This window comes from Heterodontus francisci, chromosome 27, assembly GCF_036365525.1.
Source record: "Heterodontus francisci isolate sHetFra1 chromosome 27, sHetFra1.hap1, whole genome shotgun sequence".
Taxonomy (NCBI): Eukaryota; Metazoa; Chordata; class Chondrichthyes; order Heterodontiformes; family Heterodontidae; genus Heterodontus; species Heterodontus francisci.
In genome coordinates, this window is record NC_090397.1 from 63,186,832 (window position 1) to 63,205,437 (window position 18,606).

General features: G+C 44.3%; 1 protein-coding gene across 11 annotated transcripts in view; it reads right to left on the reverse strand.

Annotated features, from left to right (window-relative positions):
• Positions 1-18,606, reverse strand: part of celf2 (cugbp, Elav-like family member 2) — a 567,676-nt gene that overhangs the window by 276,861 nt on the left and 272,209 nt on the right. The window contains exon 1 of one of the 11 annotated variants that reach the window (XM_068059497.1): positions 12,936-13,136. The exons of 8 other annotated variants lie outside the window; for them this stretch is intronic. Coding sequence is in view for 1 of the 3 variants with exons in the window: in XM_068059493.1 (XP_067915594.1) it covers positions 6,018-6,088 (71 nt within the window). In the remaining 2 variants the exon portion in view is untranslated. Of the gene's footprint in view, positions 1-1,692; positions 1,869-6,017; positions 6,265-12,935; positions 13,137-18,606 lie in introns of those variants that run through there. 2 more of the 11 variants (XM_068059493.1, XM_068059499.1) reach the window with 2 other exon arrangements.

The window sequence follows — 18,606 nt, forward strand, 5'->3', positions numbered from 1 at the left end:
TGCAGAAAGAGCAATGGGGCGGGGGGGTGTGGAAGATAGATTAATGGTTTGCATGTAATTTTTGTACATATATATATATATATATATATATATATATATATATATATATATATATATATATAAACATACACGGTATATTAAAATTAGAATTGCAGAGGTCCAATTCTCATACTGTAAGCTTTTATTAAGGAGGGAGTAAAAATTGCACTTTGTACTCTTGAAAAATTATTGTAATTAAGCCCACTCCCTTAGCCAGGCTTAAACCACTTGCAAGGCACGTCAGCGAGAAGGTTAAAGGAAACAGTATCAAATTCATGTATGCTAAAATAGCAAGCCTGGCACTTGCTGACTATAAAATTTCTCATCAACTAATTAAGCAAAACATAATGTTTGCAAAAAAGGCGATGGGCATGACCACTTTGCGAATTGTTAGCATGTAATGGCTGGTGCTTGCGTTTAATGGAGTTTAATTTCAAACAACCACTTTCCCTTCAGCGTAATTCATTACAACCACCTCAACTCTACTGTGTTAGAGCAACCTCTCTCTGAAGTCAAAACATGAGCACATTTCCTCCTACATGAAGACTGCTTTATATAATTACAAGCACCCAGTACTTAGCAAGACAGTGCAGCAACATTAACCTGTAACATTCACTCAAAAGCAGCTCTTTCATTGTTCCTTCATTTCTCTCTCCTCCCTTCTATCCCAATACCACCACACACCAATTTTCTTGCCTCTTATTTGCCTGCTGGGGGGAGAGCCCCATCGGGACTTGGCCCCCATTGGTAGCCTTGCCAAGTGGCTACTGTCCAGGATGGAGTAGGAGTTGGCTATTTTGATGCTTCTGAACATAGGCAGCCCCTGTGTTATGAAGAGGTCATCAGTTTCTAGCTCTGTCTGGGGTCATGGGACAAGGCAAACGACAGCCTGATTTTTTTTAAAAGGCTGTTTGCAATCTTTTATCGAGACTATGTAATAACGGCATTAATTGCCATTATCATTGCCAAGGGTTAGACAGGATATGCAGTAGGGAATGAAGATAAATTCATAAGCAAAACATTCAGACTTCACTAACTAATCCGGAGGGTCAAAGGATCATCTCTAGTGAGCTGAGAGCTCAATCACACTTTTTAAATCTTTAGTCTGTTTGTTCAAATATCCTCTTCAAGAAAGACTTTTGTTTGCAACAACAGTTAATGAAATCCACAGCCACTCGAAGGTATAATTAGAGTTAATATCTGCACCAGTGACCAGCAGATGATGTGTGCACAGGGCATAAAATATTCCCCAACAATCACATTTGCTTGAGGTACTGAGCCCGCATCTTGCCAGGCAAGAAGTCATTTCAGCGAGCTAATATTCATTCTAAAAAGCACTGCTGAGCTATGCCAATCCATGCATGAATTCCACTTAAAGTTATCCATTATTACCTTTCTCTGCACTGAGTGCCGATGGGGTAAGCTACACTTGCAAATGGATTGGTGACAGCTCCTGCGAGACTTCACCTCAATAACGAATTTGAGAGTAGACCGAAAAATAGACCAATAATGGGTTCAAAAGTAGCAGTGGGGGAAGGGAAGTGTCCATTCCTCTCAGTGTTCTCTCCTATAACATTTTGCATTCGTCTATCCAGTTTGCTAAAAGCCATAATCCAATATGCATTCAATAAAGGACAACAGAAACATACTTACTGTTAAACAAAGAACAGTGTCCTGTAAATAGTGAAGTTTTTAAACCTCTTTCGGTGAATGTTCTTGCTCATTAAGGTTGTTAATGTTTACAATGGGGAAAGGAACATTGTCCATTGCAGACATCAAGCGCTCCCAGGTCATTTGCAGAGCGATCAGATGCAGAATTGAGCTTCCCCTATTCTTCTGCAATACTGTTCAGCCCTGACCTCAGAAGACCTCCCCTTACTGTATCAGTGTGACATTTTCCATTTCCTTTAACTGTCTGTGGCCTCTCTGAATAAGACTGCCAATTTAGTGCCACTTAGTGGCAAATTATAGGCAGTTTTGTGTCTTTGCAAAGCAGGTATGGAAAGAGATGCAGTGTTTTTTGTTGAGGTTCATCCCAAGCAGCTCTGTAACACAGGAGTCTGTACTCTACGGACTGTTCCCAGGGACGCACACAGAGATAAACATCAACTGTTGCTGGAAGACCATCAATTCGGTGAAAGACGCCCTTTGGTCTGCCCAAAACTTGCTGGTCTTCCAGCGCAAAGAGTTGTCCATGACCGAGTGTTGCAGACTGGCACATTCCAAGGTCCAGGACTACGTGCTGAGGGACGCACTAAAGCTTGGGGCAGCCGCGGCAAAGGCTCAATGGGGAAAGACCACTGTGTAAGGTCCTCCCACCAAGCTGAACTGAGGGGCTGGATCCATGGGAAATCCCTCGGACTGTATCCAGAAAATATGGGTTTGCTACAAAATGTACATAGCATGTAAAATGAAATGGAAGGGTTGTGAGGCAACTCACTCCTGCATTGAAGGGAACTGATCTCCTTTGTACTCTTTGTATTGCCGACTTGGTGCTGTTTTGAACTGTTTTGTAATATATATTTTACAGATTTTTATGAATAAAGTATATTTTGGGGAAAAAAAAGAGACAGTTTTGTGCTGGAACTAGCTTGTGACTGATTTGACTTGGTATCCTCACTGGCCAGTAGACAGAGGGCACTTTCACCCTGTCAATCTGGGTAGGATTTGTACCCAGCTTGTAGAGGTGAAGGAAGGCCAGTGTCTAACCTGGGATTTGTTCTCAAACAGAAAAATAAATTGAGGAGCAAGGGATGCATTTTACTTCAATAAACCCTTGACCCTTTATCTGCTGAATTTTTCACATCCAATTAGTAGCCATAAAAAATAAACAAGTATGTCACATGGTGACATCAAGGAGTGAATAAAGCAGGAGCTATAGAGGATACCCCCACCCCACCCACGTGCTGTAAATTAACCGCTTCCTAAGCTAAATCGACAAAAGGCTGATTAAAAAATTCTTCCAATGAGTGAGAGAAAGGCAGAACGGCGGGGGTTGGTAGCAGGACATTCCCAGTTATACACTGAATTGAATGGAGAAGAAAATCAGTTGGGGTGGATAAAGGGAAGTTGATCCATTACGCGCCCTATCGCTGTTGAATTTTACCACTCCATCTTATACAAATTTACAAAAGCACATCACCCAATAAATCTTTCCTTTTAAAGAAATGAAGTCTCCTTTTTTATTTAAGAAAAAAAAATCTATTTTCATCCCCATCCCTAATGCCAAGCACCCTCTCCTGGGTTGATTGTCTCCCTGCAACTCGCCACAACAACTAGAAAAGACAAAGCGCATCCATATTCATTCACAGGAAGGGTGCATCAGGAACACACAGGCTGAGACACCAATTTATTTGTTTGTTGTCTCTCCTCTCCTCCTCTATAACTGATTGAAAGAAGGTAGTTTGGGTAATTAGTTATCTGTGGGGGAAGTCACTGCTACAATAACTGAATAAAAAAAAAATCAGAAGATTGGAAATGTAAGTGGACAATATCCAATGACATTCCTTTAGTTTCCAACAGGCCCCACTGGGACAATGTTAGTTGGTGTGGTTTGGAACATGGCATCCTATATGCAAAACTAAAGAGAACATTCCACAATCCCTGTCTCTTATATTTGGCCTCCAACATATCAAACCCCAAATGATCCACTTCTCCCTTTCTGGTGCACTGCTATTTTTCCTAATTGTCTTACTTGGGTTAGATTTTTTGTCTGGAATGACCTCCGTAAACACCTGTCGAAACCAGTAAACAAAGAGCCATTTTGTGGTTACTTATAATTTTCAAATTCTATTTTGTAGTCAGTTAAGCAGCACTGGATTACCACCCGCTAACCCCATTATGTTCTCCCTCCTCCTCTTCTGAAGGTGCTAAATCATCCTGGAGTGCAGATTAATGGCCAGATTCCCCACTGGAATGTTGCCTATGTGACTATTCTTGGCACATGCCTTGACAGTGAATGTTGGCTTGTGACTGAGCTTCATCGCAGCCGAGGCCCCAATCTGTTCTCATCTGTCACCCACACAACATGCATTCGCTAAGGGAGATCACTGGATCACAAAGAGGGGTTAGAACTCCCAACCAATTTCTCCCAACTTTGTCCAGGTAGGGTTGCCAACTCTGATTGGACATATTCCTGCAGCATTCATTGCATAACCTCCCGCCTCCAATCGCCTTGACCCATGCTCCGCCATTGATCACTCCACACATCCATCCTAAACAGGGCACCATATTCCTGCGCCAACTAGAAAATGAACAAAGAATAACAGAAGCAAAATACTGCAGATGCTGGAAATCTGAAATAAAAACAAAGTGCTGGAAATACTCAGCAGATCAGGCAGCACTTGTGGAAGGAGAAGCAGAGTTAACATTTCAGGTCAGTGACCCTTCAGCAGAACGGACCTGAAACATTAACTCTGCTTCTCTCTCCACAGATGCTGCCAGACCTGCTGAGAAAATGAACAAACATTATTCGATTCTTAACGCCAAACAGATGATTTTTACCCATTCCCTTTTTTAAAAAAAATAAGAATGTTCAAAGGACAGTAAAGAAAACATTTTTAAAGCCCTGGAAGTTTTATCCTAGGTGTTGCTCCCAGTTGTGTCCTGGAAATTAATCTCCAATTCCTGGAGACGCCTGAACAATCCTGAAGGGTTGGCAACCCCATGTCCAGGAAAGTTGAGGTAAGAGCAGCCGAACCACACCAGTTAAAATCAGACAACTTTGTAAATTAACTGGAAAACTATTAGTTCTTCCTCTCCTTGTTACAAACAACCAAAATTAAACTTTCTCTCAACCAGTACCTTGGGCTTTCCATTTTAATTACCAACTGATATCTCCTACAGTGTCGGAAAGGGTTAAGTACCAATTTGTTAAAAAGGAAAAACCCACCGTTCGCAAACAAAAAAATACAACAGTCGACCTCCCGCCAACAACCCCCCACTCCCCACCTGACCCCCCCACGCCCCCAACATCCCCCACCTGACCCCCCCCACTCCCAATCTCCCCACCCGACACCCCCCACTACCCCAACCTCCCCCCCGACACCCCCAACCTCACACCCTCAGCCTCCCAACTTGACCCCCCAACACCCTCGCCATCTGACCCCCCCCCCCCCACACACCCCTCCCCCACTCCTACCTACATCCACCACCCCACCCACTCCAGAATCAAGACGGTGTAGAGCAGGGAAAGAGGAATTGTTTTTCCAGATAACTTTAGGGACATTGCAGAACAGCTGGAAAGTATTAAATGAACAAGCCTCTCGCCTTCAGCAGCTGACATAATCGCTTAACCCAATAGGTTAAACAAGTGGCCGTCATTGCAGCAGACACAGCTCGTGTTAATGCTGCCTGTGGTAGTGAACTGGGTGAGTGAGGAATCCAGTGATCGCCCCTCTACTCTACAGGGGGGGGGGGGGGGGGGAGACAGAGGTTTAATTTCCCCCAATCTCTCCTTTGAGTAAAAAGAAACTCCTACATCCCCCACACTTCCATTCCCCTGTGTACTGGTGAGCTTGAACATTCAGTGACCAGACAAAAGCAAAGTAATTTCACTCCATGTTGCAACATGCCGCTGAGACAGGCAATGGCATCTTTTCACCAGGCAGCTGCAATCCTCCAGCACTTTAGACAATGAAAGTCTAACACTTCTCCCTTTCCAAAACAAAAAAACGCTGCACTGTCCTTTTTAACAACAAATAACACACACACACACAAAATATGCACAGAGACTTTAGCGTCCGAAGTCTGATAATGAGATGCCCTTCAACACGTGATAAATGTTGCAAAAACAGCTCAGTTTTCAGGAGCTGAAACCCGAAACCCCAGCCCACTCCTTCTGCCTTGCCTGCTCACTCAGTTTTTCCAGATGCTGTTTGAGAATTTCAGTCTGTGATAAAACTCAGCCCTTGCACCTTTGCAATTCCTCCACCTTTTATCGATCTTTACAAGAACGCTGCATTGAAGTGTCCACTTACATTCTGTCCGGCACCAGCCCGCAACTGTCAACCATTATGTTCGGCAGAAAGTCCAGTTGGAGAGAAGTCATGTTTCTCCCCCTCCCCACTCACTGCACGCCGCTGGCTGTGGCGAATAAATCGCTCTACGCGTGTCTGATTCAACAACTGTTGCCCACAGACAGACAGACAGGGGCAGGTGTCGGAGCTCCCTGGGGCAGTCTGCGCTGCAGTTGTCACATTTCTCTCTCTCTCTCTCCTTTTCTTTTCCTCCAATCTCCACATAAGCAGCAAAATTTGAAAAAAAAAAGAGCTGCTACAGAGGCAACTGTCTACACAGCACCAGGTGCTGAAAGTGGGAGGTGCAACTGTGATCAAAACTGGAGCCAAGATTAAGGAGCTAAAATGCAGCGGCTGGATAAACCTTTAACTGAATGAATCCATTTGACATGTTTTCCTAGGTAGCCAGTGCAGAACACTTATTAACATATAGAGCACTGGGGTGGCATCACTGGGCCAAATAATGGAAATGTCACATACAAGGACACTTGCATTTACGTAGCGTCTTATCACATCCCTCCAAAATGCCCCACAGCGCTCCACCAACGATTTATGTCAGAAAAAGCAGCAACCATTATTTTGTGGACATAGCCAAGTCCAACAAACAACCAGTTAAAACCCTCTCAAAGCGCCTTGGGACATTTCACTACCTTAAAAGGCACTACTATAAATCCAAGTTGTTGTTATCATTACTGCCAGCAGGCTTTTGAAGCACGGCTGGCTGAATGCCAAAGGTTAAGACCGCTGGGTCACGCAAGGTAAGACCAGTTGCCGAGAGGAACCAGGGTTTTTTTCTTCTTCTCCTGGATCTTCTGGCCCACTTGCAAGTTCTAGCAATTTTGAGTTTGTTTTGCAGCTGAATGCATCAAACCCAAGTTTCGGCGGCCTAGCTCACACTACCTTGCAATATACAAACACTGGAGGGAGATATTCCTCTTGGGTAGTGGCACATAATGGGCAAGAGCAAATCAGTTGCCAGATTTACACCCGCCTGAATTTCATTTCCATTGAAATCAATAGAGATAAATTGGGTGTGGTGTAGAATCCAGCATTTACTAGTGTCCATTTTAAAGCACTACACAAGATGAACTTCACCTCTCCTAATCCATGTTCCTTTTTGGTGGTGCATACCTTATTCCAACAAGATTGAATATTCATTATTTAATCCAACAAAATTCACCAAAATATTCCAAGAGGTGAGGCATTGTAGTTGTACAGAGAGATGACATGATATGGCTTTTTTTCACCAGAGATGAGAAGGTTCAGGGGTGGTCCGAATTAGGTCTTCAAGTTGAAAAAGGTGACAGATTATCTCCCTGTCCAGGAATATGGTACCAAGGGGGCACAAATGCAAGATAATCACAAAAAGAATTAAAGGGAGGTTAGAAAACATTCCTTCAACATAGGGTGGGGAGAATGTGGAATTCTGTGCCACAACCCACTGTTGAAGCAGAGTCCATGAATACTTTTAAAAGGGAATTACATAGTTGCTTGAACAAGTGGAGTATTAAAGGGGTGTGAGGAATGATCCAGAGAGTCGGATTAGACAAGAGACGAATGCTGGCTCAGGCTTGATGGGCCGAAAGGTCTGTGTCTGTGCCATAACATTAGCCACATCTATGAAGAATACTGCAAATGACGGAATGTTCTGGAGTACCATTCATAATTGTATTTTGTACTAAGTGGGGCTGGATATTCACAGAATCTCATTAATGCACTGAGCTCCCTCTGCAGTACTACAGGCAGAGCTCCACTGAAGATACCCAGAGAGGTTGCATGGAAATATCACAGCAGACACAACACCAGCTCGTGCAAGGAAACTCCCGAGAGTGGTTTCTGGAGTTCAGAGCTTTCATCGTCTTGAGTCTTCATCCAGCAATCTTAGTCACATTAAATATTGCAAATCATAGCTGAGTGCGTGGCACAACATAAAGGCTGCTCGAAAGACACAAACCCTCACCATGTTAGGTGGAAGACTACTGTCTCTGACAGGTAAAAAGGCAGATAGATTTACATATACTTACATCTCTCAGAAGCATCTCAGTGCGCTTCACATAAAATGACACATTGCTGTGTAGAGACATGAGGCAGACATTTTGTGCACAGCAAGCCCCCACAAAGAGAAATGAGCATTAATCTGAAAGCGCTGGAATTAAAACTCTGCTTCCCTATTTCTGTTTCATTAAGGAGCCTCAAATAACTTTGCCAGAACATTCTTTGGAGCCAATCATTAAAACATTATTGAAAGCTATCGAAGCTGAGATTGAGAAGTTCACTCTGAGATGAGTGGAAAAGACACAGAGATTATTTTAAAAGAAAACCTTATTAAATTTATGTAAATTCCATACTATGTTAATGCGGAATATGGAGAAACCACTGGAAATCTAATCTGTTTTTCTAATTCAGTTTATAATTGTAATTATTTCCACATTAAGGGGCTGATTCCATTAACACATTTCCTATGAGATATTTGAAATGTGGCAGTCCGTGTGTGTACATGTGCTTGTGTGTATGTCTGTGTGCCTATGTGTGTCCATTTGCCTGTGTGCACATGCTTATGTGCATATCTGTGTGTACGTGTCTGCCCATTTGTGCATGTATGTATGTATATGTGCGCGAGCATTTGTGTGTGTGTGTTCGTTCATGCATGTGTGTGTCTATATATATGTGTATATGCGCGCATGTGTGTGTCTCTCACCATTTACCAAAGCCTTCTGTGTACTTTGTAAAACTCTTACAGACCAAAATCCCTGGAGGGTAAACTGGTTTCAAAGCAGCTTTTAATCACGGTGTCGGGGGGAAAGCAGTATGTAAGTAGGTCACAGACTACACTCTAAGCTGCACAGGATACTGTTATAGTTAACATCTGCACCACACCACAAATTCAAATACTTTCCCCTTCACCATCATTTAAAGTCAGGAGCAAGAGGCCGGTTAAATAAACAGCAAGAAATCACTGGAAATTTCAATTAAGAGAAGGCCTGAACTGATCCTGACAAATATGTATGCTGCACTGCGCCATTACTGACTTACTTCTTTGCTGATCTACCGATATGTAATTAAAACAGTGATAGTGAATATATTCACAAAACTTACATATATACTCTGCTTATGAAAAGGAAGAAAGACTTGCATTTATATAGCAATTATCAGAACCACCGGACGTCTCAAAGTGCTTTACAGCCAATAAAATGCTTTTGACGTGTAGGCGCTGTTGCACTGTAGGAAACACAGCAGCCAATTTGCCAACAGCTAGCTCCCACAAACAGCAAGGTGATAATGAGCAGATAATCTGTTTTTGTTGATTGAGGGATAAATATTGAGCGGGACACTGGGGAGAACTCCCTTGCTCTTCTTCACAATAGTACCAATGGAACCTTTTAAATCCAGCTGAGAGGGGAGATGAGGCCTCAATTTAACACCTCTTTCAAAAGACAGCACCTCCAACAGTGCAGCACCCCCTCAGTATTACACTGGAGTATTAGCCTTGATTTTTGGATTCAAGTCCTGGAGTGGGGCTTTGTGACTCAGAGGCAAGAGTGCTACCAACTGAGCCACAGCTGATACGATAACCAGAGGATCATAAAATGAAACAGCACAGAAGGAGGCCATTCGGCCCATCATGCCCGTGCTGGCTCTTTGAAAACACTATCCAATCAGTCCCATTCCCTACAGCCCTTTTAATTATTCCCCTTTCATGGCAGGACCACTGGATAGCGATCCAGACCAAGAACGTTAGCTGTTATCACCACCCTCCCTGAACCAAGGGGCACCAAAACTGACTGCAGAGTCCCTGCTGCCACCCTGGCTGAGATTAGCTAACTTAGCACAGGCGTACAATTGAAACAAAGCCTTCTGTTTGTATTACTGATGGTCATTCCCCAGCCCAGCCTCCTGGATTCGTTGAAACATCTATTTTCTTGTTTGGTTTTCCTGCTATCCCTGTGTCTTTTTTAACTTTAGATCTTGCTGGACTTATTGGTGACAGAACAGGACATGGTAGCCTGATTTCTGGGCCCCTGCCAATATCCCCCTCAGGAAGGCAGGCAGGAGCTATTCAGTACTGCAAAGTACAGGGTACTCTCTGGCTTTCCCTCTTGAATGCAGATGATACAGTCTCTACCTGGCACCTATCTAGTTCAGATCAGGAACTGTGCAGAGTGTAGGTTCATGCCCGTGACTTTCACACACTGAATTCTAGTCCCAGCTCACAAACACGATGCATTCAAGAGGCAGCTGGATAAACACATGAGGGAGAAAGGAATAGAAAGGTATCCTGATAAGGTGAGATAAAGGCTGGAAGGAAGCACGTGCACAGCATAAACACCAGCACGGACCAGTTGGGCCGAATGGCCTGTTTCAGTGCTATAAATTCTATGTAACACTCCATGGCATCATGTTGCACCCATGATGAGATTTGCCCAGTTGGAGGGTTTTATTTGCCATTTTCTGTCCTCCTCCAATCAGGAGATTTGAATGGTGTAGGCTGCCGGTTTCTCCACAACCACAACTATAACCCCTCCCACTGCCCTCCCAGTCCAGCCTGGCAGAAGGTTCAACTGTACTGGGAAAGACAAAGTCAACTGCTGCCCCCTCCATCCCCAACGGGCCTCACTTACATGCAGCAATAATCAAGCAACCCAACAATCAAAAGACAAGGAAACCATGAATTGAAATAAAAACAGAAAGTGCTGGAAATACTCAGCAGATCTGGCAGCATCCATGGAGAGAGAAAAACAGAGTTAACATTTCAGATTTGTGACCTTTCAACAGAACTGGCAAAGGTTAGAAATGTAACAGGCTTTGAGCAAGTGAAAGTGGGGGGGGGGTAGGCGGGTGGGAAGAAGAACAAAAAGAAAGGTGTGTGATAGGGCAGAGGGCAGGAGAGATTAAATAACAAAGATGTCATGGAACAAAAGGCAAAGGGAGTGCTAATAGTTGTATTCAAAGACAAAGCATTTGTCCAAAAAGAGTGTTAATGGTAGGATAATGAACAGTCTGTGAGAAAACAAAAACATAAAAAACAAGTTTGAGACTGGCACATGGTAAAAAAAAACCTATCAAAATGGCGGTCATGATCTGAAGTTGTTGAACTCAATGTTGAGTCCGGAGGGCTGTAGAGTGCCTAATTGGAAGATGAGGTGCTGTTCCTCGAGCTTGCATTGAGCTTCCCAGGAACACTGCAGTGGGCAGAGGACAGAAATGTGGGCGTGAGAGCAGGGTGGTGATTTAAAATAGCAAGCAACCAGAGGCCTGGGGTCATGCTTGCGGACTGAGCGGAGGTATTCCGCAAAGTGGTCACGCAATCTGTGTTTGGTCTCCCCAATGTAGAGGAGTCTGTATTGTGAGCATCGAATACAATATACTAAATTGAAAGAAGTACAAGTAAATCGCTGCTTCACCTTGCTATTCACTATGGCTATTATCACTCCTTTTGCTTTTTGTTCCTTGACATCTTTGTCATTTAATCTTTTCTGCCCTCTGCCCTATCACACACCTTCCTTTTGTTCTTTCCCCCCCTCCCCCCTTTCACTTGCTCAAAGCCTATTACATTTCTAACCTTTGTCAGTTCTGACGAAAGTTCACAGACCTGAAGTGTTAACTCTGTTTCTCTCTCCACAGATGCTGCCAGATCTGCTGTGTATCTCTAGTACTTTATGTTTTTATTTCATATTTCCAGCATCCGCAGTATTTCGCTTTTATAATGAATTGAAACATGGATAGCTACAAGGTGGTCCTGCAACCTCTGATAAACAGTGCTTAGGGGAATTAATGGTCCAACACCTGTCCTACTATAACTTCTTGGAACAACAAGCACTCCAACTGAACTCTCCAACATTTGACTCTTAACAATGGTTTGATTCATCGGGTGGCTCGAATTACTCCTGATGGAACAAGATAAACCTGACGGTTTGCCCTCTACGATTCTACATGATTTGTTTAACCAACTCTTAAATATCTCACAGGGCTTGCACAGAATTTTCTCAACAGAATTTCCTATTTTTTGCTGAACAATGACGATAGATATTGACGCATTTTTCCCCTTTTCACATACACTAATCTCCATCACCTCGATTTCTGGAAGAGGTTGACTCATCAACGCTTTTTTGACCACCTCCTTTCCTGAATGTAGGGAGCCTTATTGCTGTGCAAGTTTCCACAAAGCCAGCAGCCCTTCAGAATCTCACCCTTCACATGCACAAGCTGAAAGAAGGTGATGTAACTCGCCCGTAGGCTAATTCTCCCCTTATGTGACATTCACAAATGTGCACTTCCCCATAGGGGGGTCACTGCGCTGTGGTCTAGAGTGATTGCCCTGGTTGGTCCCTTTTATGTTAAGTCGTGAGAACTCAAGGTCAATTGTAGCACCACAGCAACTGAGATAGGTTAACTTCGCACAGGCCAGAAATCTAAATCTGAAAACTTCTGGGCCTGCAGAGCCCACCACTACAGCACATGGTGATTTACCTACTGAACAGTAACAGAAAGAGCATTTTTTTTTTTGCAATCAGGGTATAACAGTCAAGAAATCGTTGCATCTGGCAGCACGAAACTCAAGGGAAGTGAACTCATATCAATTCTGCACAAGTCAGAGTTGTGGTACGGACAGGATGGTGAGGCCTAGAAATTGGCCTACTGCCTGCCTGACCTTGTAGCCCTAGATGGGCAGATGGTGCAGAAGCTAACTGTAACTAAGAACACGGGAAATACATTTCAAAAGAGGAAGGTGGGTGACTAATCCCAAAACGACACGGGTCCAGAAAAAAACCCACGCCGATCTTTAAAAACAGTAACGAATCGTGCCTGCACTTAGAGACAAGCAGCCCTTTAGCAGTCCCTTGCTGACACAGCAGCAGATAAAGCATAAGAGACACTTACCTATAATTCACGTGTGACTTTAGACTGCTGGTCTGCTCTTCGTCAGAAACTAGCAACTACAGCAAATTCCCTGGCCACAAAGGGTTAGAAATACGCTCGAGTTTGTGCTAGGCCTTGGCGGAGGGGGTTTGGGGGTGCGGGGCGGGGGAGGGATGTTCGTAGCCTTCTGAAACTAAAGAGAAGTCTGTTTCACAGCCCTTTCTTTCTCAGCCACACAGCTGCAGAGTTGTACTGCTGACGTCATCAACCCACCGGTACTTGCAATGTAGAAGTTACACTTCCTGTTCGTACCAGGAGAAAGTGAAAGCCAAGCCACCATGTATTAAATTAAACTAGCAAGTGCCAATATAAGTCACCAACGCGTTTACTGCATTCCCGTTTAAACTCTCCGCAAAGAGGAATTTCCAATTTCCCTTTACAAGGAGTGGAAAGCAATGTCTTGGCATTGTCATCAACTGATGCCTTTATAAGGTCCATCCTCCTCTGCTCCTCCCTCCCAGGGCTGGAGAATCCCACTCATCAGCTACACTGACCCAAGTAACCTTCCAGCTTTGGTCAGATGAAAACCAAAAACAGCGTGCCAAATTTTGAGCAACACTGAGTCTGTTTATCCTTCCAGCTTCAGCCTTTATTTGCTTTTTTTTCCTTGCAGCTGATTCTTTTTGTGACCTGCTGTGGCTATTCTTTACCCTGCATGACTAGCTCTTTATCTGCGCTAAATGTGTGCTTTATTCCTTTGATTTGCTTCCTCTTGTTAAATTTCAAATAACAAGTTATTTGAGAGTGTGAAAGGAACCAACAATTTTGTCCAATTCAAAAAAAAACAGTCGTTTTTCATGAAATGATGAATGACTCTTAAAGGAGCCACAGCTCTAACTGTGGCCTCACCGAGGCTTTTTAAATTTGAAGGCATTGTAGGGAAGCTGCACTTCCCAGCTGTAGGGCAATGTGCCCACTTCATGATGCATGCCTTAATTCATTGGGGCAGCCGGGGATTTGGAAGGGTCCAGGTTGACGAATTTGACTTTTTTTTATTTTGCACAGGCGAGATCAACTGTGCCTTTAAAAAAAGGAAGTTGACAGAAAACACACATTTCCAGTCAGCAATCCAAGAATTCCTTCCAACCTTCCAAACTTTCCGGCCTTGCCTGCATCATGACCCATTCTAAGGTGGGAATGATTTATATCTCCCGTCAGATAGTGCTGGCAACTTGGCATGTACACTTGCAGCTTCTGCTACATACAAATAATGCCAACCCACTGTGGTGGAAGGGTGAAAAGACTGCCAATATCAAATCAGGGCAAGCAGTTCCAAGTCTTCGAAATTCGGGCAAACCTTCAGCCCCAAACTGTTCTGTCAATGGACCTTTAATTAACGGCACAAACCCGAGATTCACTGCAGGGACAACACCATCGTCTTGGCACAAAACCATTTGCTCAGCATTTACCGTGGCATCTGATTAGTGTGAAATGGATGAAGGATGGTACATTTATTTGGTTCCCAAATTCTCGAGAGCCTCAGAGTAATTTGGATCCCGTCCGAGTAAATAGATGATTGGAACCAAAACCCATTCCAAAACCAGCAAAGGAGTGTGTGGTTTGCATGTACAGCACTCAGCTGAAACCATCACACTGTAGTCTGATTCACTGAAGGGCTGCTTATGACAAAGGCCAATAGATATTGAAGTGTTGGACCAGCTGTGTTCCAATTTTCTGTGATTATTTGGCAAAACTTAAAAAGAAAAGACTCAATCCAACCTGCACAGATTCTTGTGACATTACTCTGAGGCCCTTCCACTGATTTCAAAATTTGCTCAAATGTGCAGTTGTGTTTCCTTCCCTTAGCAGATATACACTGTGTTCCACACACCTTGGTTCACAATCATTTGTTGCATGCAGACATATGTGACACTTGCTTGTCCCCCAACCAACGGGCTCCGCAGGTCATTGTGAGGATGGTGCATGAAATGACTGGATTGTCGTAAAAATCCATCTGGTTCACCAATGTCCTTTAAGGAAGGAAATCTGCCGTCCTTACCTGATCTGGCCTACATGTGACTCCAGACCCACAGCAATGTGATTGACTCTTAACTGCCCTCTGAAATGGCATAGCAAGCCACTCAGTTGAAAAGGGATGGGCAATAAATGTTTGCCTTGCCACCAATGCCCACATCCCATGAATGAATGAAAAAGAGGGGGCTTGATCAGGAAGGCATAATCTAATATTAAAGCCAAGCCATTCAGGAATGAAATGAGAAAACACTGCTTCACACAAAGAATGATGGAAATCGGGGACTCTCTTCCCCAAAAGATGCTGAGACATTTGAAATCTTCAAAGCTGAGATAGATAAACTTTTACTAGGTAAGGGTATCAAAGGATAAGGGGCTGCATATAATGACACCACTATACCTGACCATAATGGAGATGTTTGGGTAATTCCCCATCAATCATGCGGGGAGACAGTACCGCTGTAAGTGACGAGGATTGATTTTACGCACGAGTTGTGTTTGTTACAGTTCATTGAAACCCTTTTAAATAAACTTTACAAATAGACTTTGTTTGCATTGCTGTTTATTTTATTTGCTATAAAATGCACTATTTGGCTGTACATTTTGCCAGTCATAAATCATGTCCTGTCTCCCACTCATTGGCTGACACAGTGATGTCAACAGACAATCCGAGGTAAGTCAATGGAATTCAGGAGCAGGTGAGCCATGATCTGATTAAATGGCAGAACAGCCTCGAAGGACTGAATGGCCTCTTCCTGTTCCCATGTTCGTAAAGCCCTAACTAAGTGCTGTTCAGATCAAGTCCCCATACTTTGCTGATCTCCAATCCCCAGACTCCTTGGTTCTACCATTATCATTTTTACACATGGGGCTGAATTTTGTGGTGTCAGTGGGGCTCCCGATGCCGGGCCAAAAAGGTGGGGGGGGGGAACCCCGCCTCAGCCTTTCCAAGCACGTCCTGGCGTGTTCTTGCCTTGTTCTGGCACTTAACGTGCCCTGTGCCGGGATGCCCGTCCCTTTAAAGATGGGATCCCGCCTTCAAGAGCTGCTGGCCAATCACAGGACCGGCAGCTCAGCAGTATCGGCAGCGATGGCCACTGCCGGTATTAAGAAGCCTTGGACTTAGGCCCAGTGCTAGAACCATGGACCTCAGGTAAGTGTAGTGGGATTGCCAGGGTCAGTCCAGAAGACCCCAGTGAGAGGGGTGGGAGGAGGGTGTGTATTGCAGAGGGAGAGGAGTCCAGGGAGGTGCAGGTTTTCCTAGCAGGCGTCCTCTGTGGGCCACAGGTTGCCCACGGAGGAGGGACCCCCCCAAGCCCGCAGAGAGGGTGCCTTGTATTATTGGGCAACCTCTGCGTGGCGGAGGCACCCTGCTGCTGGTTGAATCCCAGCAGTGTGGGGTCGGGGGGAGGGGGGGGGTGGAGGGGGAAGGCCCTTAAGGGCCTCAATTGGCCTCTGGGCGGGAAGGCCATCATCAGCCTATGCTGCCACCCCCCCCCCCCCACCGACAAAATCGCTTGGCGACAGGGAGGTGATGGACTCTCCACCCCCACCTCCCGTCGCAATTCTATGGGCTCCCCGCCTCAAGAGGGCCCATAAAATCCAGCCCATGGTGTCCATTGCATAGCTCATTGAAAAAGCACTGAAAGAGAAACAAGATACAGTGGAAATGAAGGGATCGGCGCCTGGAATTTCTGAAGTTTTACCAATCTTCCATTGTTACTTGGTGGAGGACTGGCAGATATCCCATGGTAAGTGTGACAATTGTGACTCAGTGGTAGCACTTTCACCTTTTGAGTCAGTAGGGTGTAGGTTCAATTCCTACTACAGAGCCTTGAGCATCAAATCCAGGCTGAAATTGCAGTGTACAACTGAGGGAGTTCTATACTGTTGGAGATGCTAAATTTCAGAAGAGACATTAAGCCACCACTCAGGTGGACAGAGAAGATCCCATGGCACTATTTTAAGAAGCACAGGGGAGTTCTCCCTGGTCTCCTGGCCAATATATATCCCTCAACCAACAACACCAAAGCAAATGGGCGGCACAGTGGCGCAGTGGTTAGCACCGCAGCCTCACAGCTCCAGCGACCCGGGTTCAGTTCTGGGTCCTGCCTGTGTGGAGTTTGCAAGTTCTCCCTGTGTCTGCGTGGGTTTCCTCCGGGTGCTCCGGTTTCCTCCCACAGCCAAAAGACTTGCAGGTTGATAGGTAAATTGGCCATTATAAATTGCCACTGGTAGAAATATGGGATTAGTGTAGGATTAGTATAAATGGGTGGTTAATGGTCGGCACAGACTCGGTGGGCCGAAGGGCCTGTTTCAGTGCTGTATCTCTCAATCTAAATCAAATTATATGGCCATCATCACATTGCTGTTTGTGTGATCAGGCTGGGTGCAAATTTGCTGTTGTGTTTCCTACATGACAAAAGTATATAACTGACTGTAAAGCACTTTGAAACATCATTAAAGGCACTATGGAAATGCATGTTTGTTCTTTCCTACCTCACGCTTTCTAGGTTTTTGCCAAAGTCATGCCAGGAGTTATGGAACCGCTTGCCCCCAGCCCCTCAACCCACAAAAATTCCACCCTTGACAGCACAACAACTTTCAAGCCAGAGAAAGCCTGGGATTCTTACGACTTTGACACCATTAGCTACAAAGTCAAAAAGGGCATTTTAAAGACAAAAGCAAAGCTTTGGGTGAGGTGTGAGTGTGTGTAGGGGAGGCATTGTGTAGAAGGGACATTACTGAGTTGAGCCTGGCCCTGCTGTACAGCCCATAATTTTCGGCAGCTGGTCGGTAGTTCAGTTGATGGCTTTAAGACACGAGGTGGCCTTGCCAAATGGCTGAGGTACAGTGTGCGTGTGCAGTAATTTAAAAATTATTCAGGACCTACTCCAATTAGCAGAAGGTGTTTTTCCTTATCCACGATCAAAATGAATATCTGCAAACGAATTGAAATTAAGTGTTCCCGTTGTGACTTTTAATAACATGCCAGAGAGACCTGCATCCTGCTAAAAGTCTTCACAGGATTTTAGAGTCAGCAATGCACAATTAAAGTTTATCCCAACTCATTTACTGGTGGACTTGTGTTTTAAAACCGCAATGGAAAAAAAATAGTAAAATAATAATCAGTCCTGCCTGCCTTGGCCATGACCAGGCTCATTACTTCCAGACATAGAAAAAAAAAGTATGTTAAGACTTCTCTTTGATTTCCTCCTGCCTTTTTATACAACATATAACATTTGAATAAATTACAATGAAAGAAAGAACTTGCATCTATATCGTGCCTTTCAACACCTCAGGGCATCCCAAGTACTTTACAGCTAATAAAGTGCTCTTGAACTGTTGTAATGCAGGAAATACAGCAGTCAATTTGTGCACAGCAAGATCCCACAAACAGTACTTAAATAAATGCCCAGATAATCTATTTCTCAGTGATGATGGTTGAGGGTATCTATTGGCCAGGACACCAGGAAGAGTCCTCTGTTCTTCCTTGATATATCACTGCGTTGTTTGCGGGAACTTGCGGTACGCAAACTGGCTGCTGCATTTCCTACATTACAAGAGTGATTCCACTTCAAAAGTACTTCATTGGCTGTATTGCACTTTGGGACGTCCTGAGGCTATGTACACTGCTATATAAATGCTAGTTTGGTCTTTC